Genomic DNA, 26,033 nt, shown 5'->3' with positions numbered 1-26,033 from the left:
ATGGCTAGGCTTAGCCAGGCGGAGGTGTCCAGCCAGCAATAAGAGACAGTCTCCGGCCATGGCCCGGGGGCCGGCCTTCCCGCAGCTGCGGAGACGCCTCGGCGGCCCGGACTACACGCCCGCCGGGCGCGCAGCCCTCCCTTTGGCCCCGCCCCCGTGGACGCGTGCTTCCGGCCTGCCTGCTCGGTGATTGGCCGAAGGGCGACCGGCCGCCCGCGGATTGGCTGCGCTCTGCGGCGCGCGGAGCGACTGGGGAGACCAGCGCGGTGGGGCCAAGATGGCGGCAGCCGAGGGGCCCGCGGGCGACGGGGAGCCCTGGCAGTCCTGGCTTCCCAACCACGCCGTGTTCTTGCGGCTCCGCGAGGGGCTGAAGAGCCAGAGCCAGAGCCCGGCCGAAGCCGAGAAGCCGACGTGTTCCCCGTCGCCCTCGTCGCCGCCGCTGCTCACGAGGAACCTGGTGTTGGGCCTGGGCGGAGAGCTCTTCCTGTGGGACGCGGACGACAGCTCCTTCCTGGTGGTCCGGCTGCGGGGCCTCGGCGGCGGGGGCGAGGAGCCCTCCCTCTCCCAGTACCAGGTACGGCCCTCAGCAGGGGCCTGCCCGGGGTTCGGGTCTCCCGCGCACGCCGGCAGCTGTGCCGACAGGTGTAAGCCCTCGTCCCTTGGGGGGCGCCCAGCTGAGAGCGGGAGGCGCCTCTCCTCGTCGTTTTGGCCTCTGGCGGCCTCCCTTGGCGTCTTTGTTCCCTCGTCAGAGGCTTACGGTCTCCGACACCGTTAGAGCAACTCATGCTCTCGGGGCGCGTGGGTTCTTGGGGCCCGGGCTCAGGGCAGCGGCCGTGCAAGCCGCCAGGAAAACACCCGCGATGAAGGGGAGCGGAGAGAGCGTGGGGGTGCGGGGGGCGCTTCTCGGGAGGCTGGTTCTGAGAAGCCGGTTCCGCGACGGGACGCCCGCCAGATAATAAGCGTAATCCTGACTCCCTCCTAGGGTTGCGCCGAGCGCCGAAGCAGCGGGTAGACTTGAAAAACCCGGGTTTCGGGTTTTGTGCCTGCCGTGCAGGAGTCCCCTGTGAATTCCTTCTTTTCGCTTCTAGGTGATGAGCTCGTTCCCCAAGTTGGAAGGGAGGGAGTTTTGCTTGTTTCTGATTGTAGCGGACCGCGTGTGAAATTGGGGCTAGACAGAGAGCGGCCCAGACTCGCTGTGGTCAGTCGTTGCAGCGTTTACTTGTAATCACCGGCTTCCCTTCTTTCAAAGATTAAAACACAGAAAACGTGCCGCCTGTTCTACCGCATGACCTCTGCCCGAGCCGCTGGCGGACTCTCGCTGATGAGAAATGACTTGATTTTCACGGGGTGCTCGGCAGGTTTCTGCAGTCCTGAAAACAGGGCACGGGTCTACACAGGCTGACCTGATGGGGGTGCAGAATGCAGGTGGGGAGTGGGACTGCCAGGGGCAGGTTGGAGTTTGGTTGCGAAAAGGGAAATTATGGGGCGCCTGGGTGGTTCGGTGAGTTAAGCGTCTGACTTCAGCTCAGGTCACGATCTCATGGTTCGTGAGTTCAAGCCCCGCGTCGGGCTCTGTGCTAACAGCTCGGAGCCTGGGGGCCTGCTTTGGATTCTGTGTCTCGCGCTCTCTTTGCCCCTCCCCTGCGCTCGCTCTCTCTCTCTCTCTCTCTCTCTCCCTCCCTCTCTCAAAAATAAAGCAATTAAAAAAAATTTAGGGATGCCTGGGTGGCTTCAGTCAGTTAAGCGTCCGACTTCGGCTCCTGTCACCATCTCACGGTTTGTGAGTTTGAGCCCCACGTCGGGCTCTGTGCTGACAGCTCCGAGCCTGGACCCTGCTTCGGATTCTGTGTCTCTGCCCCTCCTCCGCCTCCCCTCCCTCCCTCTCTCTCTCAAAAATGAACATTAAAAAAAATTTTTTTTAAGAAAAGGGAAATTATGCAAAGTATTTATTTTGCAGGGTAGGGAAATGCGGTGCGTTCCTTGTAACATTCCAGTCTCAGTGGTTAAAAATCTTCCATCAGTTAACGGCCCAAGTGTTAGCCGTTATCCAGGCTGCTTCATTGTCCTACGGCAAGTCCTGCGTTAGCTGTGGTGCACAGCTGTAGTGTAGTGTAGGGTAACTGTTGTGCTCCCAAGCACCTGCCACGTGTGTTTACCTGGACACGAGCTATTTTGACCAGTTTGCTTTTAATTTCCAGAGGTTGCTTTGCATAAATCCGCCCCTGTTTGAAATCTATCAAGTCCTGTTAAGTCCCACGCAGCAGCATGTGGCACTCATAGGAATGAAAGGACTTACGGTGTTAGAGCTGCCCAAAAGATGGGGGAAGAATTCTGAATTCGAAGGCGGAAAACTAACAGTGAATTGCAGGTAAGTCGTACGTCCACGGAACGTGTGTCTGTGTTTTCTGTCGTACGCGCGGACAGTTGTTCGAGCCCCGTGGTGGTTAAGGTGCATTTTCTGTGCCACGAATCGAGCATCGCGGTGTTCCAGCTGGTCTGCGCCTTGGCTGCCTGCTGTCGCGTCTGTGCTATATGTAAGGTCACGTTTCTTCCGCCCGAACTGTCGAAGCGCTGTCTAATCGGGGTTCCGTTTTCAAGTAGGTAGAAGCAGCATGACGTGTCGAAAGCAGCTAGCGTCTGGGAGTCAGACCGTTTGCTCGTAGTTTAACTGAGTTTAGTTTTGGTGTCTTGTGTTTTTCAACAAATCCAGACAAGCGAGAGTCTGACTCAGATTTGTAGAAAAGAATGCAAGCTAGAAACCCCCCTTTAGCTCCACAGCGCAGAGACCCGGTCCCCGTAAAACGTCCGCTTTCTAAATCCATTTCCTCACTTCCGCAACAGTGATGGTAGTTCCCGAGCAATTTCTCACAGGACTCCTGCAGGGGTCAAGTAAGACGTGACACCTAAGATCACGTATAAGGTCATTTTTAGAAAACACTCTGTACTTTAGAAAATCTTTTTATTTCGTTTCTTACTGATATTGACTGAATAGATGCTTTGCTCTCAGCAAGAGTTGAGAGAAATTTGACGGAAAGGACCAAGCGGTAGTAAGATAGATTTCCCTGTAGGTTTCCATTCACGTGCTGCAGAACGTTTTAGGGAGCTGTTGTCCTCGCTTTAGCACCACGCCTGTTGCCGAGAGGTTCTTCACCAGCTCGGCCTCCCTGACTCTGAAGCACGCCGCCTGGTACCCGAGTGAGCTGCTGGACCCCCACGTCGTGCTGCTGACCTCGGACAACGTGATCAGGTACGCTCTGTTTCTCTCTCGGAGCTTTGCGAGGGGAGATTCTCTTTCTGCTCGTTGGCTGACAGCTGGGGCTCCACTGAACGGGTCCCGGGACGGCCGACGGCTCTGCCTCGTGGCCCTTGTGACCAGTGTGCAGGCAGGTCGTCTGAACGCCCTCGCCTGCGTGCCGGAGCCACTGCCGCTCTGTCTTGGCTCGTCCCGTCCCTCTCCTTTACCGGTCTGCTGGCACGTCCCCTCTCAGTGTGTCATCTTGGAGGTCGTGTACCATCGGGAAAAGAATACAAGTGGGAGTTGAGAGATTTGAATTCTTGTCCCAACACCGCCTCTGTCTTCGAGATCCGAAATTCTTTTTAGGGGAGCCTCAGTTTCCAATTTTGTAAAACGAGCAGGTTCGATCTGACAGGTTCTAAACGCCCTTCCGGGTTTTGAACTCTACCATCACATGCCCCAGCCCTCCAGAGATTTCTATAACGTTCCCAGTTAACTTTCTCGATCCGCCTCATGTGAAACATTTACTGGGGAGACCCAGCTGATGGGTCCCTCCGGTTTCATTTTTCCTAATCACCGTTTTTAGCTGTGCCTTATCACCCTTTCCTTCCCTGCTGAATGGTTGATCCCTTTCTGGCCTCTTAGATCTCAGAGCTTTCCGGTCACTTTTCGTTAGTAAAACTTGGTCTGTCCAGTTTAAAACTCTGATGTTCGGTGCACATCAGCAGCAAGTCGTGGCCCCTTCTCACAGGCCCAGACTGGGGCATCTGAAACGGGTGGGGCGGGCCTGGTCTGCTCTGGCTCTTGTTTCTGTCCCCGCACCCTGAGGTGGGGGCGATGTGTAAGGAGGGGCCGCCTCCTGCTTCCTCTGGGTCCGGCTCCTTGGTAGTGGGGGTAGGGAGAATGGGGCAGCTGAGGGAGACAGCTGTCTGTAAAGGGGGTGGGCCTGACCCTGGTCCCCGTTTGGTCCTGTCTGCCACCAGTGACCTCCGTTGACGTGGTAGGCTCCGTGCAGGTGTGTGCATCCCGCCCCCCCCCCCGCCTCCCGCCCCCGCCTGGCCCGGGTGGCACTTAGCCTCGGGCCGCTGGTGATGGAGACGCTCTGTGAGCGGTGGTGCCCTGGGCCCTCTCTCACGGTGGGGCGTACACACACGTGCTATCTCCTGCACCCTCAGCGTAACCATTGTGCCCTTTCCTGTGGAGTCATGGGACCTGCCAGGGTCCTTTCCTCTGCCCCCCAAGGGCCACAGGGAACTGAGCACCTGCACCATAGTCCTGACGCTGTTCCAGCCCGGCCCTAGAAATTTCCGTATAGGAAGTAGATACCGTATAGTACTCCCGTGCCACCAGCCCTGGGATGTGAGGTGTCAGGTTCAGTCGAGAATTCCCCGACCTGGTGGCCTGTGGCTCCCGCAGCACGTCTGGCATTCAGCCAGGACGGGAGACACGAGTCTCCCGTTGCTACGTACGGGCACCACTAAGTCTGGCTGAGTGTCGCCCCGCCCACCCATTAGCTTGGAAAGCAGGAGGGGCCGCCCTCCCCTGAACACTGACGGGCTCCTGGTCTTCCTGCCACGTGGGCTGGGCAACCGGCTGGGGGCCGGGGTGTGGCCGAGGCCTTTCTCATGTGACGCCCAGAAGGAGGTACCTGGTCCCAACTGTTGGAGGTTCTTTTTAAAATATGGGGTGTTGGGGGCGCCCGGGCAGCTTAGTCTGTCAAGTGTCTGGCTCAGGTCGTGACCTCACGGTTCGTGAATTTGAGCCCCACGTCGGGCTCTGCACTGAGTGTGGAGTCTGCTTGGCTCGCGCGCGCTCTCTCTCTCTCTCTCTCTCTCTGCCTCTCCCCTGCTCGTGCCGTGAACGCACTCTCCCTCACAATAAACGAACGTGTAAAAAATAAATAAGTACGGGGCACCGGTCACTTCCCTCCCCCTGTTGACCTCTGGCACAGGCACAGGTCCTTCCTCCCCTGTTGACCTCTGGAGCCTGTGGACGGCTTCGGGGCAACAGGACGCCCCTCGACGCTCCCTTATGCTTGCTCTCCCTTCCGCTGCCTTCCCTTCTGACGCGTCCCATCTGGCATTAGCACGCACCTTGAGGTCAGGAGTGCGCGCGGGCAGCCAGGAAGACCACCGTGCGTGCGTGGTCGGTTGCATCAGATTTTTGTTGAAAACGTCTATTAAATGGTATTTCGCTGGTAACGGAGCAAACGGAGTTTAAAACTTCTGAGGGTGGTCGGACGAGGTAAGTGATTGACTCCACACGGGCTTTATAAGGGGTGTTAGATTTCTGATAACGATGTTATTGGCCTTTTGAAAATTCTCCTTTTAACCGTAGCCACACGTGTCGTTGACTTTGTTATTTTAGATTAAAATGATTTTGGCAAAAAAAATTTACAGAAAGCATTTCCGGTTTTATGCTCTGCTTGAGAAAGTAGGGATGACGTGGTGCTGCGTCTCGTCCAGCAACGCGGGTAGTTGGGGGCCGGGCGTCCCTCCCTCTGCGCCCGGTGGGCGTACAGGGGGCGGCGGGATGTGGCTGCAGAGTCGGGGTGCGCGCGCGGGGGTGCTGGTGCACTTGGGGCGGTTGGGGGGACGCTGGGACGAGGTGAGTGTGCCTGCGGACTCGGGGGTAGATCCAGACCCGTGACGGGGTGCGGTGGGCTCATAGGGCTTCGGGGGCGAGAGAGGGTGTTTGTGCAGGGCCCACGGACACAGGCGAAGTGGGCTGCTTTGTCAGGGCGAGCACGCCCTTTGGCAGAGAAATGGTTGTAAGAACCAGTAGGAAGATTCTCCGGCAGCGATCAGATGGAGGAGAAGGGCGCTTTTGAGATGAAAGAGTTTTGGGGCACCCGGGGGCTCAGTTGTTTGATTTCAGCTCGGGTCAGGATCTCACGGTCCTTGGGACCGAGCCCCGAGTCCGGCTCCGGGAGGATGGGGAACCTGCTTGGGATTCTGTCTCTCTCGGCCCCTCCTCCACTCTGCGTGCGCGCACTCCGTCTCTCTCTCAAAACTTTGAACGTTGTTAAAAAAAAGAAAAGAATTTTAAGTGCGGGCTCTGTGCTCTTCTGTTCGCCAGGATCTACTCTCTCCGTGAGCCTCAGACACCCGTCAAGGTCATTGTGCTTTCAGAAGCGGAAGAGGAGAGCCTGATACTCAATAAAGGGTGAGTTATTTGTGTCACAAAATAGTTCCTTTATTGGGCTCGTAAGTGCAGTTTTAACAGAGATTATAAGGTTTTCCAGCGGTGACCACACTGCCGGGGACCTGAGGAGTGAGCAGAAGTGGGCGGCAGGACAGAGTGGCTGAGGGTCACTATCGCTGCCAGCTGCTCCCTTCTTGAGAAGGTTCTAGAATGACTGCCTGGCACGGGCTGCCTCCTGTGTCCTGACGGAGGCGATAAATTATGCCATGGCAGAGATTCGAGGTCAGAGTGTCGGGCCGCCCGCCTCCCAGACCGTGAACACCCAGAACCTGGAGAGGAAGAGGGAGCCATTCTGACTCCGGCGCCCACCCGCCCACCCCCCACAGGGGCACGCTCCAGGCTCTCCGACCACTAGCGGTCACCCTTGGAACTCATAAACCCCGTCCCTCTGGCCTCCTGACCGGTCTTTCTGGTGATGACCACACAGGACCGCCCACAGCCTGTGCACGTAGAGTGACGCTTTTAGGAGCTGTATTTTTAGAAGTTCCATTTGGTTCTTTCCACGTCTCCGTGGCGGTTGTCTCTAGTAGTCGTGTTTATTCCTGTTTTCCCAACTCTTCGTCCTCTGACTACTTCCCATGTAGCTCTTCGGTGTGTGAACAGCGCGGTGGGGCAGGGGCAGCGGGGGTCTAGATCTGTACTGCCCTTGCCCCTGACCCACAGTCCCCGCCTCGCCCCGTGATTGCTGATCTCGGGCTGTGAACTTACATTTATTGGATCTTAATGTTTGGGAACGTGGAGAGCCCGCGCTGGCGCCCAGTCCCAGGTTGCCACTGACCTGGGGCCGATTTCACTCTCCGGGAGAGTCTCAGGGTGAGCGTTTCAGCTCAGCGATGTCAGTGTTGGGCAGTCGCTTCTTAAAATAAAGCTTCCACCCCCGCGTGGCAGGTACCGGCCACCCCCCGGGGTCGGGCACCTTCCCTGCCCGCACACTTGTTCCGAGCTCCAGGCCCCGGGTTCTGATCTCCGCCCTGCCGCGTGTTCACTGTGGCGCACGCCGGCCGTTCAGCGGCCCCGAGCCTCGTGTCCGTGTTGCGTGAATATAAAGTAGAATCACGGCGCTTTCTACTAGGATCGCTGTACGGGATGGACGAGGTGATGCATAAAAGTGCGTAGCCTGGGTCCTGGCACGGGGTTGGCACTCACTCATCGACACCTACTGTCATCATGGGGAACACGCCTGCATTTATTAAGCTCTTGGTAACTTTTGACGGCCAGGGGTCACTTGAAGTCTCTCTGACTTCCATGTCTGTTGTCCCTTCATTGTCCTGGTCATTTAGTTGAACGCAGGCTGTTCTTTTGTTCTGATTTGGGGCTTCCTCATTTTTTTTCCCTGCCTCCTGACACCATATACCTTTCCACGCGACAAACTCACACGTGGTGGTTGCAGCACAACAAAGTGACATCGCTCCTCCAACCGTATGAGTTTGTTCTACCCGCACTTAGTAACCCTGTATTGAACTGGAGTCTCCTCGGATAACCCGTCATACTGAACTTTAAAATACGAAGTCGCGTGTTTCGTCATTTGTTTTTCCTGATGATAAAGATAATATGTGTTTATTGTAGAAAATTGGGGAAACCTACAGAAAAATATTAAGAAAAAGAAATCTTTGTCATCTCCTATAGTTTCTCCTTGACGTGGCAGCCAGAGCGACACTTTGGGTATAAAGCAGGTCATTCCGTTCTATTCTTTTTTTTTTTTTTTCAACGTTTACTTATTTTTGAGGGAGAGAAAGAGCACAAGTAGAGGAGGGACAGAGAGAGACGGAGACACAGAATCTGAAACGGGCTGGCCCTGAGCTGTCAGCACAGAGCCCTAAGTGGGGCTTGAACTCACGAACTGTGAGATCATGACCTGAGCCGAAGTCGGACGCTGAACCGACTGAGCCCCCCAGGCGCCCTTCATTCTGCTTTATTCTTGACCGCAACCCACAGGATGTCCCCTCCAGTTTCTTTCTCCCTCTGTGTCCCGGTTCTGAGCTCGGCCCCCTCGCTGTTCATTCCTCAGACAACATGCACCCCCTGCCCATGTGGCCGCTGACGCCTCCCCTCCTTCCTTTGAATCCGTGCTCAGACATCACCGCGTCAGGGTCCTTCCCAGGCAGCCCAGCCCGAGGCAGCCCCCCTCCCCAACTTCATTTTTCTTGACAGTGTCATTTTCTGGCTTTGTGCTGCGTGTTCCTTTCTGCGTGTGCCCTGCGTGTCTCACTGGAGGGCGGGGCCTTGGTTGAAGTCACTGGTGGGTCCCCAGCACCCCGTGACAGCGTGGGGCCCGGGACGTGGGGCCGATGCGAAGGACATACTTGTGGAGTGACCGTGTCCCTCTGCTCAGCGTTTGCTTCCTGTTTCTCTCTGTGTGTGCGTGTATCTGTCCTGTCTGCGTGTCTGTATGCTTAAACTAAGAGGAAACGGGGTATAATTTCGTGTTTCTGTCGTTTAATTGTGCTCTATCTTGTGTCCTCCGTCGAGTGCAAACTCCATCCCCATCTCCTGTTAGCAGACGTTTCGTTTTCATTCTTGTTTTTGACCCATCGGTTTTTAAATGTCTTTTCAGAAGGGCATACACTGCGTCTCTGGGCGAGACAGCGGTGGCGTTTGACTTCGGGCCATTGTCAGCGGTCCCGAAGACCATGTTTGGACAGAAAGGCAAAGGTGACATAGTGGGGTACCCGCTGTACATCCTGTACGAGAACGGAGAGACCTTCCTCACGTACGTCAGTCTGGTTCACAGGTGAGTGGGGGGGTGCCATCCACGGATGCCCCTCGTGGACCGGCCTGGCCAGACTGGGGTCCGTGGGTGGGTGTTCCGTCTCTCAACGTGTGGCAGCCTCTTGATGCTTGCTTTGCGTATCTTGGGGAAAGATGCGTACAGACCGTGTAACCTTTGGTTGCCTCGTATTATTTGGGTCGGTTCTGTAACGTTCTTAGGTAATCACCGAAGACTGGATTTGTTTTCACGAAGCCTAAAGCACAAAAGTGTTGTGCATCTCGTGTGAGCCAGGCACTGAGAGGGCAGCTAGTGGTGGGGACCTGCGCCCTGGTTGTGAGTCCCCGGACCACGCACGGTGCACGGGCGGGAGGACCCAGAGGAAGGAGAGCGTGCCGCGACTGAAGAAGTCGGGGAGGTTTTCGTGGACAGGGACTGACCTCTAATGAGGATTAACCGAAGGTCAGGGAAGGGCATGACTGCTTTAGTCCCCAGGGCGTGTGTCTCTCGCGGCTCAGTGGTCAGGCTCTCGTGGCTGGAGCCGTGGTTTCGGCTGCGGAGCGTTACGTGGTAAAGCCGGAAGTATCTGCCCAGGGGGAAATTGGGGAATGTGGGGTCTTTTCTGTAGGAATAGGGTGGTGGGAAGCCAGTGATGGTTTCTAAACAGAAGGACAGAGCAGACGGTTAGGGACAGAGAGACCCTCTCTGGGGCAGAGAGACATTTAGAGACGCTGCTGCAGACGTTAGGTGACCGTCTACGGGATCGGAATGGGGGCCGTTCCGAAGCAGGGGCAGAAGCGGACACGCTTCCTACGGAGGAAGGGTCCATAAGACTCCGTTCCCAGTCAGGTTAGGGGGTGAGCCGTGAAGACAAAACGGGTCAGGAGGGGCGGCTAGTGGGAGTTGTTATTACAGGTGGTCAGTTGGACACAGTAGTGGGCTCATAAAGTGGAAACGGTCCGTGGACAGTTGGAACTAGGGGACCGGACAGAGAGGATCACCAGTCCGGGTGACGGTCGCAGGCGGGAGAGGGCGAGGATCCTGGGCCCGTTTGTAACCCGAAAGGCGTGAGGCCAGAGGCTAACGGACTTGATTCACTTATGAGTCGTCTGGCCCCCTATGAAGTCAGAAGTCAGGGCCCCGTGAGCGGCAGGTGTGAGTCCTAGGCCTCGGGCGCTGCAAGAGGGCGGGGTGAGCTGGGGGGAGGAGGGTGGCCCCTGGCATCCGAGCTCAGGCTGAGGGATCCGCTGGGTCCCTGCGGGAGCAGAATCACAAAGGGGAGGACGGGGACCTCCGCGGTTGCCGCGGGCAGGGACTCCCTCTCAGCCGCATCCGCCTCCACCTGAACATCCCCTGCTCGGAGTTGGCCGTCGTGGTAACGCTGTCGCCTCCCTCCGCCCACGGCCGGCACCCACCTATCCGCACCTCATCACCTGGTCGCCTTCCGCAGCCTCTCGGGTCCAGCCCAGCCCCACATTCTGTTGCCCTTAACCGCGGAAACTCCCTGAGCGCCAACCCCCTTCTCCATCCTGCTGTCCTTGCTTTGGACCCTCATCTCCTGCCCAGACCCTCGTCCCCTTCAGTCGCTGCCCTGAACCCCATCTCAGTCCCCTCGGTGTCACCCCCTCACTGCTGTCAGATTGATCTTAGGAAAGTGAAGGTCTGTCCCTCTTCACATGAACCTCTGCTGACGCTGTCGCCCGGCAGGGAGGCTCTGAGGGCCTTGACGTGGCCTGCCGACTTGTCTTCTGTTGTCTTAGAAAGCCAAGTCTCCTTCCTGCCGGTCCTCGTCGTTCATGCTTCCAGAACTTTCCAGAGCTGCTCCTTAGCTTGGAAGGTTCACCACCCCTTCCCAGAATATACTTTCCCATTGATCTTTTTTTTTTTTTTTTTTTAATGTTTATTCATTTATTTTGAGAGAGAGCAAGCAGACGAGGGGCAGAGAGGGAGGGAGAGAGGGAGAATCCCCAGCAGGGTCCACGCTGTCAGCACAGAGCCTGACGAACCTCGGGATCGTGACCTGAGCCAAAATCCAGAGTCACACATTCAACCTTCTCCGCGCCCCCGGGCTTACTTGTGTTTGACGCCTTTCTTACCTCACTCTCTCTGTACCTGGTTCGTTCTCGCATTGTCGAACTTAGCACGTGGTCTTGTAATTCTGGACAAACGTGAGTTTGACCGACATCACCGGTTCCTGGGGGTGTCACCCAGCACCCAGTCACTGTAGCTCTAATCCAGTTAAATACTGGGTCCGAGGCCCCGAAGAGCAGTTCCGTTTTGGGAGAAAGTACAGGCTGTCCGTAGTAGTTCTGGCCAGGCGTGGCTCGGTGTGCCCTCGCGTGAGTGTGTGCTGTGAAGCCAAGAGGGCTTGTAACAAGATGCTGGGGAGCGCCAGTATTTTCGAGCCAGAAGTGAGAGAGGGGTGTCCGGAGGGGCCCGAAGAGAGCCAGGAGACTGGAGTGCACGCGTGAAGGATGCGGGAGGCAGCCGTGAGCCCACAGTAAATGCGGCAGCACATCGGGTTGGTGGCCCGTGGACTTAGCAGCTGGGAGCTCTCCTCTGGCCTTTGCAGGAGCGCGGCCTCGCTGGGGTGAGGGAGGCTGGAGCCAGAGTGAGCAGGGGGCACGGCCTCTGGGCCCCTGCCCCGGGGACTCTGCGCTGAGCGACTGCTGTGGAGGCATCCTGGGGGGCGGGGCAGTGTTGAGCCACATCTCTGCTCTGGACACCAGTAAGCACCCTCCCGCCCCCGCCTCCCTGGTCGTGACAACCAGAAATGTCTTCAGACGTTGTCAGCGTCCCCTTGCGCACAAAGTTACCTCCAGTTGAGAGGCACCAGGGAGACGGAAGTCCAGGGGAAAGTGAGACGTGGAGACATCAGGAGTACCGGTGCCATGGAATTTTCTGTTTCTGTTTTCTCTTAAAGCTTCTGGTTTCGTTTCGTTTTGTTTTGTTTCTTTTCTTTTCTTTTCTTTTCTTTTCCTTTTCTTTTCCTTTTCTTTTTTCTTTTCTTTCTTTTCTCTCTCTCTCTCTTTCTTTCTTTCTTTTTTCTATGTCTACCTCTGAGAAAGTGGAGGAGGGGGAGGGAGAGAGAGAGGATCCCAAGCAGGCTTTGCACTGTCAGCCTAGAGCCTGATGTGGGGCTCAGTCCTACAAACCTCAAGATCACGACCTGAGCCAAAATCAAGAGTCAGACACTCAACCGACTGAGGCATCCAGGTGCCCCCGTGGCACTGTGTTTTCAGTTGGGGCCCGGCAGCTGCAGGAAAGGGGTCGCGGTGGCGTGGTTGTCTTCCGTCAACCTGTCCGAGTATGTTTTCCCTCTTCCCTCAGCCCCGGGACCGTCGGGAAGCTGCTAGGCCCGCTGCCCATGCACCCCGCGGCAGAGGACAACTACGGCTATGATGCCTGTGCCATCCTCTGCTTGCCCTGCGTCCCCAACATCCTGGTGATCGCCACGGAGTCGGGCATGCTGTACCACTGCGTCGTGCTGGAAGGGGAGGAGGAAGACGAGCAGACGGTGAGCCAGGCCCGTGTCCACGTTCGCGTCTCCGGCGCCGCGTGTGGTTCCCGGGCCGGCGAGAACGCTCAGGACGCTAGGATTTTCCTTTACGTCTGGCACCTCTGTGTCGTTTGGAAATCAGACGCCTAGCGTTAGGTGAAGCCCACCTAAAAGTCCACGTGGCGAGACGTTAGAAGGCGCCCACGTGCTCTGTCCACGCTCGGAGTGGCGGGCTTCAGTGACCTCAGTGACGGATACAGAGAACCCACGAATCGCTAAACTGGCTCTTCTCAACTCGATTTACGACCTTCCAAAAGGAGGGAGGCCTCTTTTCCCTCTTTTGAGAATATTAAGGCCCTGGTGAAAGGGGTGGAATGAAGGAGAATTTCTTCTTTTCCGAACCGCGTGCATTTTCATACGAGCGTGAAGCCTGAAACTGCCGGTTCTCTTACAGTCGGAGACGTCCTGGGACCCCAGGGCCGACCTCGTCCCCTCCCTGTACGTGTTCGAGTGCGTGGAGCTGGAGCTCGCCCTGAAGCTGGCGTCCGGCGAGGATGACCCCTTTGATTCTGACTTCTCTTGTCCCATCAGACTTCACAGAGGTAATGTACTGGTGGAGTTTACTCCTGTCCCGTCCTGTTTCCACGGAGACGGTCACAGGCCATTCCCGGGCACCGTGGTTTGGGGCCCAGCTGTGCAAGGCCAGCCGCGTTCCGTGGCTTCAGTCACCGCGCTGCACTTGGGTCCAGGAAAGGCTGGGTGTGCTTCCCACATTTTAAGATCGTGGTCTGTGGTCTGTGGTCTGTGGTCTGTGGTCTGTGGTCTGGATCCCCCCGGAGTCAGAATAGTGAACTCTTCCCGGTCCACTCAAAAGTTGGCTTCGTGACTCAACTACTTAAACGTATGCAAATAAACTTTAAAACGCACTTTAAAAATCAAACGATAACACACTTACATTAAGATCGCTCTCCAAAGCCTCTTTCTTCGCTTTAGAGCACATTACGGAGTCTTGTTAGCCCCAGAGCCAGTTTGAATGCTGTCCTTTTTACCTTTTCATTTTATTTTAACTTACCTGGGTTGGTATCTTTCCGGCAACTTACCTCTGTTCGTCTGGGGAGCTTTTGAGTAGATGCTGAGTCGGCGGAAGCCCGTGTTGTTGAGACGCCGCGGGGCCGAGTGGAAGGAGCCTGGCGCGTGCTGGGCTTCGCTCATAGTTGTGACGACGTCAGGCATTCGGTCAGCCCCCCTGCTGTCCGTTTTCTCATCTGGAAGCGGTAGGGGTGACATCCGATGACCTCTAGGGTTCCTCTGACACGAGACCCTGTGACCCTGTGCCCTCCCACCACGCCTCGGAGCCTCCTGTCGGTTTCCTGGGCCCGGTGCAGAGAGAGGGGGGCTCGCCTCTGCCTGGAGGTGGTCCAGCTGTGCGCCTGGTACGACACAGTCAGGGGTCGTAGTTCCCGCGCGGCAGACCGGCGTAGGGAGCTCACCGAGCGTGTCTCGCAGAGCCGTATCCACAGAGGTGTAGTCTGTGTGGTCTCTGAACTTCGCTTTAGGGCTGAGGAGACTGAGACCCAGTGATGTAGGCGACAAATTCACTGGTTTCCTAATAAAGGTACGTAATGTCTTTGGGAAATCTTTTTTTTTTTTTATTTTGAGAGAGAGCGAGCACATACGTGCGCAAGTGGGATAGGGGCAGAGAGAAAACCCCAGACAGGCTCCAGCTGTCAGCACAGAGCCCGACGCGGGGCTCAAGCTCACCAACTGCGAGACCATGACCTGAGCAGATGTCCGACACTTAACCCACTGACCCACCCCGGCGCCCCTCTTTGGGAAATCTTAAACATAGGCATTTTTATCTTCTAATGAGAGTTAATTATTTTCACATCTGTGAAACTAATAAACTGACCTGTTCATGTTTTTATTTAGGGCACCTTCCAATCATTGAAACATGCCCAGATTTTTATTGACATGAGTGGATGACCACCATGTGACAGGGACACCTGGCAAATTCCTACTTCAGTTACTAACGTTGCCTTTTTCTGTAACAGATTTCTCTTCCCAATATTGAGGTTTTTCTATTAATGTCAGCACCACAGGCACATCTCGAAAAGTCGTTGGAAACAGTAGTAGACCTAATGAGAGGATTTGAACCTGAACGAGCGGCAAGAGTGGGCAGAAAAAAGGAAACTTTTTAATATTTTATTGTTCAGAGAGAGGATCGCCATAGACCAGGAGTTTTAAAACTCTTCGTGGCACAATGCTGTTTTCAGAACCCCGACGTGTAAAATAGAAAAGAAAAACTAGTATTTGCTTTACGATATTTATGAACCACGAAGTTAAAGCGAGGCTCTTAGAAGGAAGGAAGTTTCATTTGGGGGTTTATGGATGACAGTTGCATCTTAAATTAGCTTTCGCGTGTAAACTATTTCTGTATCTTGTTTTGGTTGCTTAATGTTTTAGAAGTACTGAGTCAGAGGTAAATATTCAAAAGTAAAGTGTCCAGAACTCATCTTCTAGTCTCATGTAGTCTCACTAATACTAGGGGTCAAGAGAAGTATAGAAGTTTTCATTAAAATTCCATAACGGTTCCTCGTATTTCTTAGTACGAATATAAAGGACTGTCGGGGCGCCCGAGTGGGTCGGTCAGTTAAGCGTCTGACTCTTGATTTTGGTTCAGGTCATGATCCCAGGGTCGTGGGATCGAGCCCCCTGTTGGGCCCTGTGCTGAACTTGGAGACTGCTTGGGATTCTCCTCCTCCCTTTCCTCCCACATCCCCCTCCTTGCCAGTGCTCTCGCGTGTGCACTCGCTCCCTCTCACCGCCTCTAGAATGAATGAGTGAATGTCAAACAAGAATTATAGCAAGAAAAAAAATTTACTTGGGGTGCCTGGCTGGCTTGATCGGAAGAGCATGTGACTTTTGGTTCAGGGTTGTGAGTTCGAGCCCCACGTTGGGAGTAAAGGTTACTTAAGGGGAAAAAAAGAGAATCGTATCCAAACTTGAACGTAAAGACCGTAAGTCCGCATTACCAAGACAAGTAAGACTTGGCATTTCCCAGCTGCCTGGACGCACCGTGACGACAGTTCGCCCCGCAGCCGCGGCCGGGCCTCTGACCTGCTCGTGCGCTTGCTTGCAGAGGTTCGCGTGGGTCGGTGATGCCGGCACAGGTGTTGTCCGGAGCCGTGACTTTCTCAGGCACCGTGTTGTCCTGAGAACGAGAGCTATAAATGCGTGTGCTGAGGGAGACGGACAGGTAGCCGGTGGTGGTGTTTTGCTGAACTCTCCTGTGAAGGTTTAGAAGTGATGTTTGGGTTGTGTTCATGACTTGGAAAAATACTTCAAATACATTTGAAAGTTGAATTCCAGTTTTAAAACGTCAGATCCCTGCTGTGGTAGCATCGCGTGGAGGTCCCGTCACCTTCTGTCACTTCGTGGACCGATGCGTTTGCGGGCTGCCGGGGTAGGTGCCTAAGACCCATTTTCTAACGTGGCCTGTACTCCGTTCGCGACTCCGTTTGCAGATCCCAAGTGTCCCTCGAGGTACCACTGCACTCACGAAGCCGGCGTCCACAGTGTCGGGCTGACTTGGATTCATAAGCTTCACAAATTTCTCGGGTCAGGTGAGTCCCCTGAGCCTTTTGGTATGTTTCCCAGATTCTGTCGAAAAGTCGTTTGCAGTAGAAAAGTAATAGAGAAAATCAGTGAAACCAAAGACTGTCACTGGAAAACGTCAACAAGACGGACAGACCTTTGGCGAGACCAACCCTGCGAGGAGATGCTACCGCTGACCTCACGGCGACGGTGTTCAAGGTTATGACAGGGAACCGTGAACAGCTCCGCGCCACGTAGGGCCCCAAGGCGAGACGGACTTGTTCCTAGGAAGACAGACTACCGACACCGACTCAAAAACCAGAACGTGAGCACAGACCTATAACCAGTGAAGAGATCGAAACAGCAATCAACTACCCGAAGAGATAAGCTCAGGACAATGAGCTCTAAAAGTTCCGCATTTAAAGAAACCAGTTCTCGACAGGCTCTTCCAAAAACAGAAGGGAGAGGAAGCACCCCCCGCCTCGCTCGTGGAGGTCACTGCTCCCCCGACACCAACACGAGACAGGTGTGCAAGGACAGGAAACCGCAGACACACACCCCTCACGGACACAGATGCAAAAAATCCTCAACAGAACGCTTGCAAACCGAATCCAGTGACGGACGTACAAAAAGGACGGCGGCCCAGGACTCCGTGGGATTTATCCCGGGAACGCGAGGTTGGATTCACATCCAGAAATCCATCAGCGTAGGACGCCGCACGAGTAGAGGACATAAGCTGCATCATCGTCTCAGCAGACAGAAGAGGCGTGTAAGGAGAGGCAGCCTTTCCTGGTCCCAACACTCGGCAAACGGGTGATGACAAGTTCCTCAGGCTGCTCGGGCGTCTACGGAAGACCCACAGGCAGCCCCGTGTTTGATGGGCAGGGGCCCAAGTGTTTTCCTTAGCTGTCTTTTGCTGCTGTGAGAAGTCACCGCGAACTCAGCGGGCCGCAGCAGTGCGGATTTATTACCTCACGGCTCTCTAGGTTAGGGGTGCTGGGAGGGCCTCCCTTTCTGGAGACTCTGGGAGAGACCCCATCCCTAGCCTTGTCCAGTGTCCCCGGCCTTCCCTTGCCCAGAGTCCCCTTCCTCCGGCTGCGAAGTTAGCAGGGGGCGCGGGGGCGAGTAGAGTCCTTCTCTCCTTTTCCGCTTCCCTCTTTCCCTCTTAAGGAAGCTTGTCATAGCATCGGGCCCACCCGGATAATCCAGAATGATCTATCTTTGAGACCTCGACGAGCAGCGCTCATTCCATCCGCGGCCTCTCTTCCTCTTTGCCTGTGGCCTGACGATTCACAGGTTCGGGGGATTTGGGTACAGGCCCCGTTGGGGAGTCCGTTGTTCTGTCTAGTCTGTTGCAACCCGTGGCCTCCAAAGATTCACACCTGACCCACGTGCCAAATACACCGACCGTAGCGTCGTTATAGCAACGCGGACGTCAGAGGCTCCTCTAAATCTCGTGAGCTCACGGGTCCCCAGTCCTACCTGAATCTTCTACGTCATCCAACTCAGATATGTAAAGACTCTATCCTGGGGCAGAATTCCTCTCCCTGGACCTCGAAACTAGAAAACAAGTTCTCTTGTTCCCAGACCACAGTGGTGGGACAGGCATACGTATCATTTCCAGACATTTCAGGTCAGAAGGGGAGAAAATGGAAAGGAAACCGCAACCACGGGTCCTACACAGTTTCAGAACTCAAATTCTAGTAGGTTTCAAGGCTTGGCGATAGTCCTCCGGGCCGGCACTGTTGCCCTCTGAGTAAACCTTCATCTTTTCCAGAAAGGTAGCACTTACCTATGGTAGAGTGGTTTATTACCCAGCTTTCTGCCTGCAGAATTTTGGGGGTGGAACAGCCTTTTCTCATCATCTCCGTGACCCTTTCAGTCTAAGGCAAGCAGCGTTTATGTGGCTACAAATTCTGAAGAACTTTTTTGGGTCCCCTTGTGTATATCGCAAGAAGTCCATTCACCCACAGGCCTTTCTGGGGGGATCCCGTCTCTATTTTGGGTTCTCCTCACGTGGCCACAGGATCAGTCACACTCCTAATCTCTTCGGAGAGCCCTTGTGTGACTGGACGTTTAGACCTTTTGATCTTTCTGAGGTATGAGTACATCAGTGGCTTTTTCCTCTAAAGCATGATGTCCTAACAGTGAATCTCTTAATTTTAGTATCTTTTGCCGTTCAGATAGGTGGACAATTTCCTAACTCATCAAATCTTTGGGGTTTTTGTAAAAACCCAGTTGTATTTTTTCTGACATTTTACTGCGATTGGCCCAATGAAACCAGGACACGTGGCCAGGGTTTTGCTTGGAAACCTCAGGTGAATGTCCAGTTGAATTGTTTACACGTCTGTTTTCCACACGTTCCCCTCAAGATCCAAGAGGACACCGTTCCTGCCGTTTGCATTCAACGTAATGGAGGTGCCAGGCAAGGAAATTAGCCAAGAAAGTGAAATAAAAGGCATCAGGATTAGAAAGGAAGAACGAAAACGCTCTTCTCTAAAAACACGATCTTTTACATAGTAAGTCATAGGACACCCATTGGAAAAGGATCTATACCAATAAGTGAGTCCAGAGCGGTTGCAGAACCCAGGAGCAGTGTACAAGTATCAGTTCTATTTCTACGCACTAGTAGTAACCCAAAAGGAAATTAAGGAAATGATCCCATTGGTAATAGCATCAAAACACACAAAATAAGACTTAACTTTAACGAGAGTATAAAACATACACTTGTAAGACTATAAAAAGTAACTGAAAGAAATAAACCTCCCATGTTCGTGGATCAGAAAAGTTAATACTGTTAAATGGCAGTCTTCCCCAGATCGATGTGCAGATCCGGTGCCAGCCTGTCAGAATTCTAGCTAGCTTTGCACAAATGGACGAGCTGACCCGAAAATTCATTTGGGATTCTACAGACCTAGAATAGCACAAACAGTCTTGACACACAAGAACCAAGTTGCAGGACCCACACTTCCCTATTTCAAGGCTCCTTACAGAAGGTACGCCAATCCAGTGTGATGCTGACACAAGCACACACGTGTAGGTTGACGGCATGGGACCGGGAGTCCAGTTGGTTTCCACGAGGGTGCCAGGACACATCAGCGTGGAAAGAAGAGTCTTTTTAAGAAGCGGTGCTGGGACCAGGGTGCGTGTACACACACGAGAATGAAATTGGACCCCTGCCTCACACCATAACAAAAATGACTCAAAAGGGATCAAAGACCTGAAAATAAGACCTAAGCCTGTAGAACTCTCAGAAGAAAACACGATTACAAGAGTGCAAAGGTAGTCCTCGGAATGGGAGTGAATATTTGCAAATCGTGTCCGGTCACGGACTTGAGTCTAGAACGTGAAAGAACTCTTAGAACTCAGTAGTCAAAGAGCCCAATTTGAAAAACGGACAAAGGAGTTGAATAGAGATTGTTCCTTTGATGAGGTGCAGAGAGTTAAGCCCACGAAAACGTTCAGCATCATTGGTCATGAAACAAGATGCCACAAAACCACTTTATGCCCATTAAAGCAGCTAAAGGCAAAGATGACAGTAACCAGTGTCGTCGGTGCGGTGTTTATGGAAACGTAAGACGTTCCAGCCCTTTGGGCAAACGGTGTGGCGGTTCCTCGGGTGATCAAAGCTCCAGTTACGGCGTGACCTCTGCCCAGCGCACGCCCACGAGAAGTGGGCACCTACGTCCACACGAACACTTGTAAACGAATGTTCACAGCAGCATTACTCCTCAGAGCCAGATGAACACCCCGAGTACACAGCCATCTATCCGACGGCATATCGTGCAACACGGACGGGCCCGAAAACGTGCTGAGTGGAGGCAGCCAGGCCCAGACAAGGACACGTGTGATGCGATTTACGTGACGTGTGCAGGGCGGGCGGGTCCGCAGGGACAAAGTGGATTGGTGGTGGCCGCCTGGGGCCCGGCCAGCGGCAGAGCCAAGGGCTTCCTTCTGGGTAGCGAGGGGTTCTGAAACTTCCGTGGCGACGCTTGTACAGTTCTTACAACGCACTAAACTCCCACGGAATTCCACCCTTTAAACGGATGGGTTGTGTGCATTGTGAACTGCATCCGAGCAGCTGTTGTGAGACGCCCTGTGTGGGCGAGGAAGGGACGGGATGGGAGTGTCCCCTCGGGGCACACGGCCGACCGAGGAAAACGCACTCCCCTCGGGCTGAAGCCGAGCCCCGCCGTGGGAAGCAGGTGTCTGCGGCGGGAAGGCGTCGTGCTTGGGGAGCAGCGGCCCGGGACGGGGTCCGGGACGAAGCCTTCGCTGCATTTAACTTGCAGACCTGTGTCCGCGCGTCAGTCACTTGTGTGTGTCTGCGACTTTGCAGATGAGGAGGACAAGGACAGCCTCCAGGAGCTCGCTGCGGAACAGAAGTGCTTCGTGGAGCACATCCTGTGTACGAAGCCGCTGCCCTGCAGGTGAGGACCCGCCCTCGTCGCCCACCGGTCCGACTCTGCCTGGAGGGCGTGGCGACCCCGACTTCCCGTCAGGTCTTCAGAGGGGCCTTCTCTGCCCAGCGCGTGTTAAGGTCGCCGTTTGTGTTTGGAGAACGTGTGGTCGGTCAGGGCAGAGCCCGGGACTGCGTGCGTCACGGTGCGCTGTTGGCCTCGTGTCTGCGATACCGTTTCTATGGACCGACGGACAGTAAACGTTCAGTGAACAGAGGAAAGGGAAGAACCTAGAGTGACTGCCGTGGGTCTACAGGGGTACCTGCCTCCGCGTGGTGCCCTCTGGACATTTGGGCCACAGGAGGAGGGTGGATCTGGGAAGAGGGAAGGTGTGGAGGGGGGCGTGCGGAGGGGTCTGTTCCTGCAGGGTGGCCCGGTGGAGGGGGACGCTCCTGCAGGGCGGCCAGAGAGCCGGGCCGGGGGAGGGTGCAGGGGGAGGAGAGCAGGGCTGAGGGTCTGCAGCGGCCTTGCTCAGCAACGGTGAGGCAGCCGGAGGAGCTGGGCCGAGGGGGGGCTGGGGCTGACCCGGCAGGAGGGAGAGCCTGGACCGGCAGCACGGGGGCTCCCGGAGGACGGCGGCGAGGGCACCCCTGGGGCCGGGGAGGGCGGCCTTGGCACCGGAAGGCGAACGGGTGAAGTGGGTGACGACTCCCATCCGCCCCTCCGACAGGTAAACACGAACGGCCGCTTGGGAGCGGGTCCCTAGACAGGAAATCCGTGAGCGCCGTCAGGGCTGGGACGGCCTTGGCTTCCACTGGGGGGAGGGGACCTTGTGAGCCGGGAGGTCACACGGGGGCCGTCGTCCCCACAGTGGCCTGGCTCGCAGTCACAGGATGCCGTGTGCACTCCTGCGTGTGCAGATCTCAAGCCGGAAAGACTTTTAACTCCCGGAGTCCCGTCCTCCCCCCCCCCCCCCAGCCTCACCTCCCCAGAAAGGTGAAAGGGCACCGTGGAAGGAGCTGCAGGGCGGGGTGCTGCGCTAGCACTGCCGCCCGAGGGCAGGGGAGTGGGAAGATCTGAGGGCCTGGGACCCTGTCCCTGTGAGTCCCCAGGTCCGCCCTCCTCCGCCAGGCGGGGACGGGGATGGAGATGGTAGGCGAAGCAATGTGACCCGGGTGCTGGGCCATGCTCTGGCGCTGTGCAGGGCATCAGTCAGGGTTGGGTGCCGGCGGGGCCCGGGTGGCGGTCGGCGGGGCTGGATGCCGGCGGGGCAGACGGCAGGGCCCGGGTGGCGGGCAGGGAGCTGCATGTCAGTTGGCGGGAACCGCCGGGTTTGGGCGAGCCAGATGGCCTCTGGGCTGTTAACTCGGTTTCCAGGTCCCCGCGTCCCTGTAAGTCAGCTGTGGCTGTGTCGTTCCAGGCAGCCGGCACCGATTCGAGGGTTCTGGATCGTCCCAGACATCCTGGGGCCCACGATGATCTGTGTCACCAGCAGCTACGAGTGCCTCATCAGGCCTTTGTTGTAAGTCCGTCCTCGTGCCCACGCGGCTCTCATTCGCTCTGTAGAACCCGCGCGGGGAGCGAGCCTGTCATTCCCACTTGGAGACGCGGGATTCACGCTCTGCAGGCGAGAGGGGTGGAGGTTTCTGCTGTCGCTCCCACGCCTGAAAGGACTTATTTTAGGCAGAGAGTCGGGAACTTTACTTCCCAGTGTGGAAAAGCGGTAAAATACCGAACTCTGCTGTTCACATGACTTAGTGGAAATGGCATCCACGCCGTCCCTGTGCCAGGCTCCAGGGTAGCCCGAGCCCCCGCAAGGACGGCACCGTCCCTTCTGTCCGGGGAGGTGACACCGTGCTTAGGTCGCCGGAACACATCCGCTGGGGCTGTAGACCCGCAGCCTTCTGACCCCCTAGTTTCCCGTCTCCACTGGCCTCGGAGCGACACCAGGGGACGTGAACTCAGCCGGGGGGGGGGGGGGGTTGAAAGTGGCCTCCTGATCCTTCCCTTTGAGGAGCTCCCGTGAAGCTACAAGCACCACTTACTGTTGGGTGGCCCTGAAGGTCACCCATGGGTCACAAGCGCGGGAGCAGGAGTCCCGAGGAGCCACCGGAGTGTCGTGCACGCGACCCCCTCCCGCCCCCAGTTGCCCCGTGTCGGTGCAGAGCACGGGCTTCTGTGCACAGGCCTCATTGAGAACACCAGCCCCGCTTGACGTCCTTGGAGGAATCCCCACAATCTCTGAAGGTTGACAGTTATGCCACTTGGAAAGGAAGATAAACAATTCACCATCAATTTTGTGTTTTTTCTACCAAGACTGAAAACGAGCGAGACTAAAGTGGGAAAAAATCACCTTTTCGCCTGTTACCTCGACACATTTGCTAACACGGTGACACCCCGTCACACCGGGTCCCTTCGGAATGAAACCATTAAGCCCGAAGGGAAAAACCACACATGCGCCGGCTCCCCGGGGACCCAGGTGTCCTTACAGATCAGGCGCCCGCGGGTGCGTCTGCTCTCCCGTTACCGCCGCTGTGAAGATAATATTCGAGTGAATCTCATTTTTAGGATCAAGTTCAACAGAGCAAATCCAGTACGTGCAGCGGTTTTCTGGCCAAATCTGAAATGACACCTAGGAAACGAGTCGTTTATTTTTGTTTGTGACTCCGGTTTACAGACGGCTCTCCCGTCCTTTGCAGAAAGAATCCCCGATGAATTTATGTTTTTGTGTTGCCTTTGTCAATCCAAACTATTTTTTGGAAAGATGGAGTGCAGAAATGCTTTGTCAGAGGTCGGTCCTGGTAGCAGAGGGACAGCTTTCCCCAGGTGACTCTTCAGGGCAGAAAGCACGTGGTGTCCTGTCACACAAGTAAACACTCTCGCCTCCCGTGTTCTCACGGCTCAGGGAGCCATGGCTCGTGCTTCCCTGGGGTCCTCGCCGTAGAGGACACCGTGGGAGATGGCGTCTGACGCACTTCTGTATTTTGCAGAAGCACGGTCCATCCAGTGTCCCCTCCCCTGCTCTGCACCCAGGAAGACAAGGCAGCGGAAGAGTCTCCCCTCCGCATTCTGGCCGAAACCCCGGATTCCTTTGAAAAGCACATCAGAAGCATTTTGCAGCGCAGCGTTGCGAATCCGGCGTTTCTGAAGTACGGGATTTGGGGCGTGTGGGTCTGGGGAACGGGTCCCGCCCGTTTTCATGCTCGCCGTGTGTCGCGTCGTCAGTCCGCTGTCTCGTGCGGCACCTTTCCGCGTGGGCGGGTGGGGGAGGGGCGAGGGGCCGGGGAAGGCCGGAAAGGAGGGACGGCGCCGCCCTGGCCTGAGCCCTGCGCGGAAACCCCGCTGACAGGTCATGTGACAGAGACGCGGCCCCTCCGCCGGGAGACAGCCTGCAGCTCCTCAGCCGGGCCACGCAGGTGTTCCGGGAGCAGTACGTCCTCAAGCAGGACCTGGCCAAGGAGGAGATCCAGCGCAGGTAGGGTGGCGGCGCAGGGCCCCTGGCGGGTCGCGGCCTCGGCCTGGCCTCCGATCGCACCTCACTTCTCTCGTTCTCGAAGGGTCAGGCTATTGTGTGACCAGAAGAAGAAACAGCTGGGAGACCTGAGTTACTGTCGGGAGGAGAGGTGAGCGCCGCGGGGGATGCGGGAGCGTGGCTGACACGCGCGACCGCGCGCCGGCTTCCCCGTCGGGGTGGACCCCAGGACCCTTGGTTTTCTGCCCTTAGGAAAAGCCTCCGGGAGATGGCGGAGCGCTTGGCCGACAAGTACGAGGAGGCCAAGGAGAAACAGGAGGATCTCACGAACAGGTCGGCGGGTGGCGCTGTCCGGGCCCCCCTGTGGTGACTAAGCGCGCGTCCGGTCGGGGTTCGGGAAGACGGGCCCGCGACGGCTGCCGCCTGGCCTCGGAGGCGCGGGGGGGGGGGGGGGGGGGGGGACGGCGGGGCCCCCCGTCAGAGGCCACCCGGCTGGGGGCGGGGCCTGGGGCGCGGGGGGTGCCCCGTGTGGCCCAGCCGCCCACCGCCGCCTCCTCCAGGATGCAGACGGTCCTGCACAGCTTCCGCGCCCAGCTCCCCGTCCTGTCCGACAGCGAGCGGGACATGAAGAAGGAGCTGCAGCTGATCCCCGAGCAGCTCCGCCACCTGGGCAACGCCATCAAACAGGTGGGCGAGGGCGCGCGGCGGCCGGCGTGCCTCCCCCCGCGCCCCCACCCCCACCCCCACCCCCGGGACCAGCGAGCGCGCGCGGACCGTGGCCCGACGCGCGTTCTGTTGGGTACTCGAGGTGACCATGAAGAAGGACTACCAGCAGCGGAAGATGGAGAAGGTGCCGAGCCCTCAAAAGCCCACCATCGCCCTGAGCGCCCACCAGCGCAGGTGCATCCAGTCCGTCCTGCGGGAAGAGTAAGTGCCTTCGCCTGACGCGGGGCCGCGGGGCGCCGGCGTGTCCCGCGCTCACCGGCCCGGGAGCCGGAGTCACACGGGCACTGGAGCGCGGGGGACGGATGGGGGTGGGGGGCGGAAGCGGGACTGCCTGGCGGTGGCGGGCGCGCTCCCGTCGGAAGCCGCGCACCGGGAATTTCGGCGGAGCGTTTCCGGTGCGCGTGACCCGTTTGCATCCTGCCGAGTCCCTGTAATCGGCCTCCGGTCTTCAGGGGCGAGCACATCCGAGAGATGGTGAAGCAGATCAACGACATCCGGCACCACGTCACCTTCTGAGCCGCCGCACGCGGATTCACACCGAGGCCGCAGAGTCGGGGCTCAGGCGTGTTTGTGAAACGGACAGGTAGCGTCATCTAATTCGTAAGGCGGCCTTTCAGATGAACTTCGGCTGTGTGATTCACATCTTTCATACTTGTTTTGTAGTTACTGAATAAATGCTTTTATTTAAAAACCGGAATGTGCTTTATATGCACTCAGCGAGGGCCCGGGATGTTTTAAAACTCCCTGGAGACCTTGAGCTGCGCTCTGCCAGCTGCCGTGGGCCACACGGAGTCGTCTCCGAACCTGAGCAAAAACGAGAGCCGCGTTTGAACGTGGGGGCGCCGGGAACGCGACCGCGGTGCCGACCCCGAGCGCCGGAAGGAGGGGACCTCGCGGCGAACGAGGTGGCGGCTTTTTAATTTGAACACGTTCTTCGAGACGCGTCTTCAGTACAAACGGCTCCGTGCAACGTGTGTGGGCTCGGGGCCCGGAGCCGCGGCGCTGAGGCCGCCGCTGGCCCATCGCCTCCGTAGGCAGGATTACCTTTCAGAGCCACGCTGGGTCGCGCCCTGTCCCAGCACGGTCACCGTGGGTCTGTGTTCCGATCGGCGGTCCTTCACGCCCGCCGGCACGTGGAGCTCCGAAAGGTGACCCCGCACCTGCCCGGGGACGGCGGAGCGACACCGGCTGAAAGC

At 56.7% G+C, this 26,033-nt stretch overlaps 1 protein-coding gene across 1 annotated transcript; it reads left to right on the top strand.

Annotated features, from left to right (window-relative positions):
* Positions 1 to 48: 48 nt before the first annotated feature.
* Positions 49 to 25,528, top strand: NUP88 (nucleoporin 88). The gene is made up of 17 exons (XM_047089819.1): positions 49 to 574; positions 2,199 to 2,368; positions 3,122 to 3,247; positions 6,314 to 6,400; positions 8,994 to 9,170; positions 12,477 to 12,663; positions 13,100 to 13,247; positions 16,170 to 16,268; positions 20,579 to 20,669; positions 22,060 to 22,161; positions 23,630 to 23,788; positions 23,989 to 24,114; positions 24,197 to 24,262; positions 24,364 to 24,444; positions 24,672 to 24,798; positions 24,920 to 25,038; positions 25,290 to 25,528. Exons 1-17 carry the CDS (start codon positions 278 to 280, stop codon positions 25,351 to 25,353), a joined length of 2,226 nt encoding a protein of 741 aa, XP_046945775.1. The 5' UTR covers positions 49 to 277; the 3' UTR covers positions 25,354 to 25,528.
* The last annotated feature ends 505 nt before the right edge of the window (positions 25,529 to 26,033 follow it).

This window comes from Lynx rufus, unplaced genomic scaffold, assembly GCF_022079265.1.
Source record: "Lynx rufus isolate CCGP_SWC_20201006 ecotype Redwood Valley unplaced genomic scaffold, mLynRuf1.p SCAF_28, whole genome shotgun sequence".
Lineage (NCBI taxonomy): Eukaryota > Metazoa > Chordata > Mammalia > Carnivora > Felidae > Lynx > Lynx rufus.
Note: the sequence above shows the minus strand (reverse complement) of the source record. Positions and strands in the feature narration are given on the sequence as shown.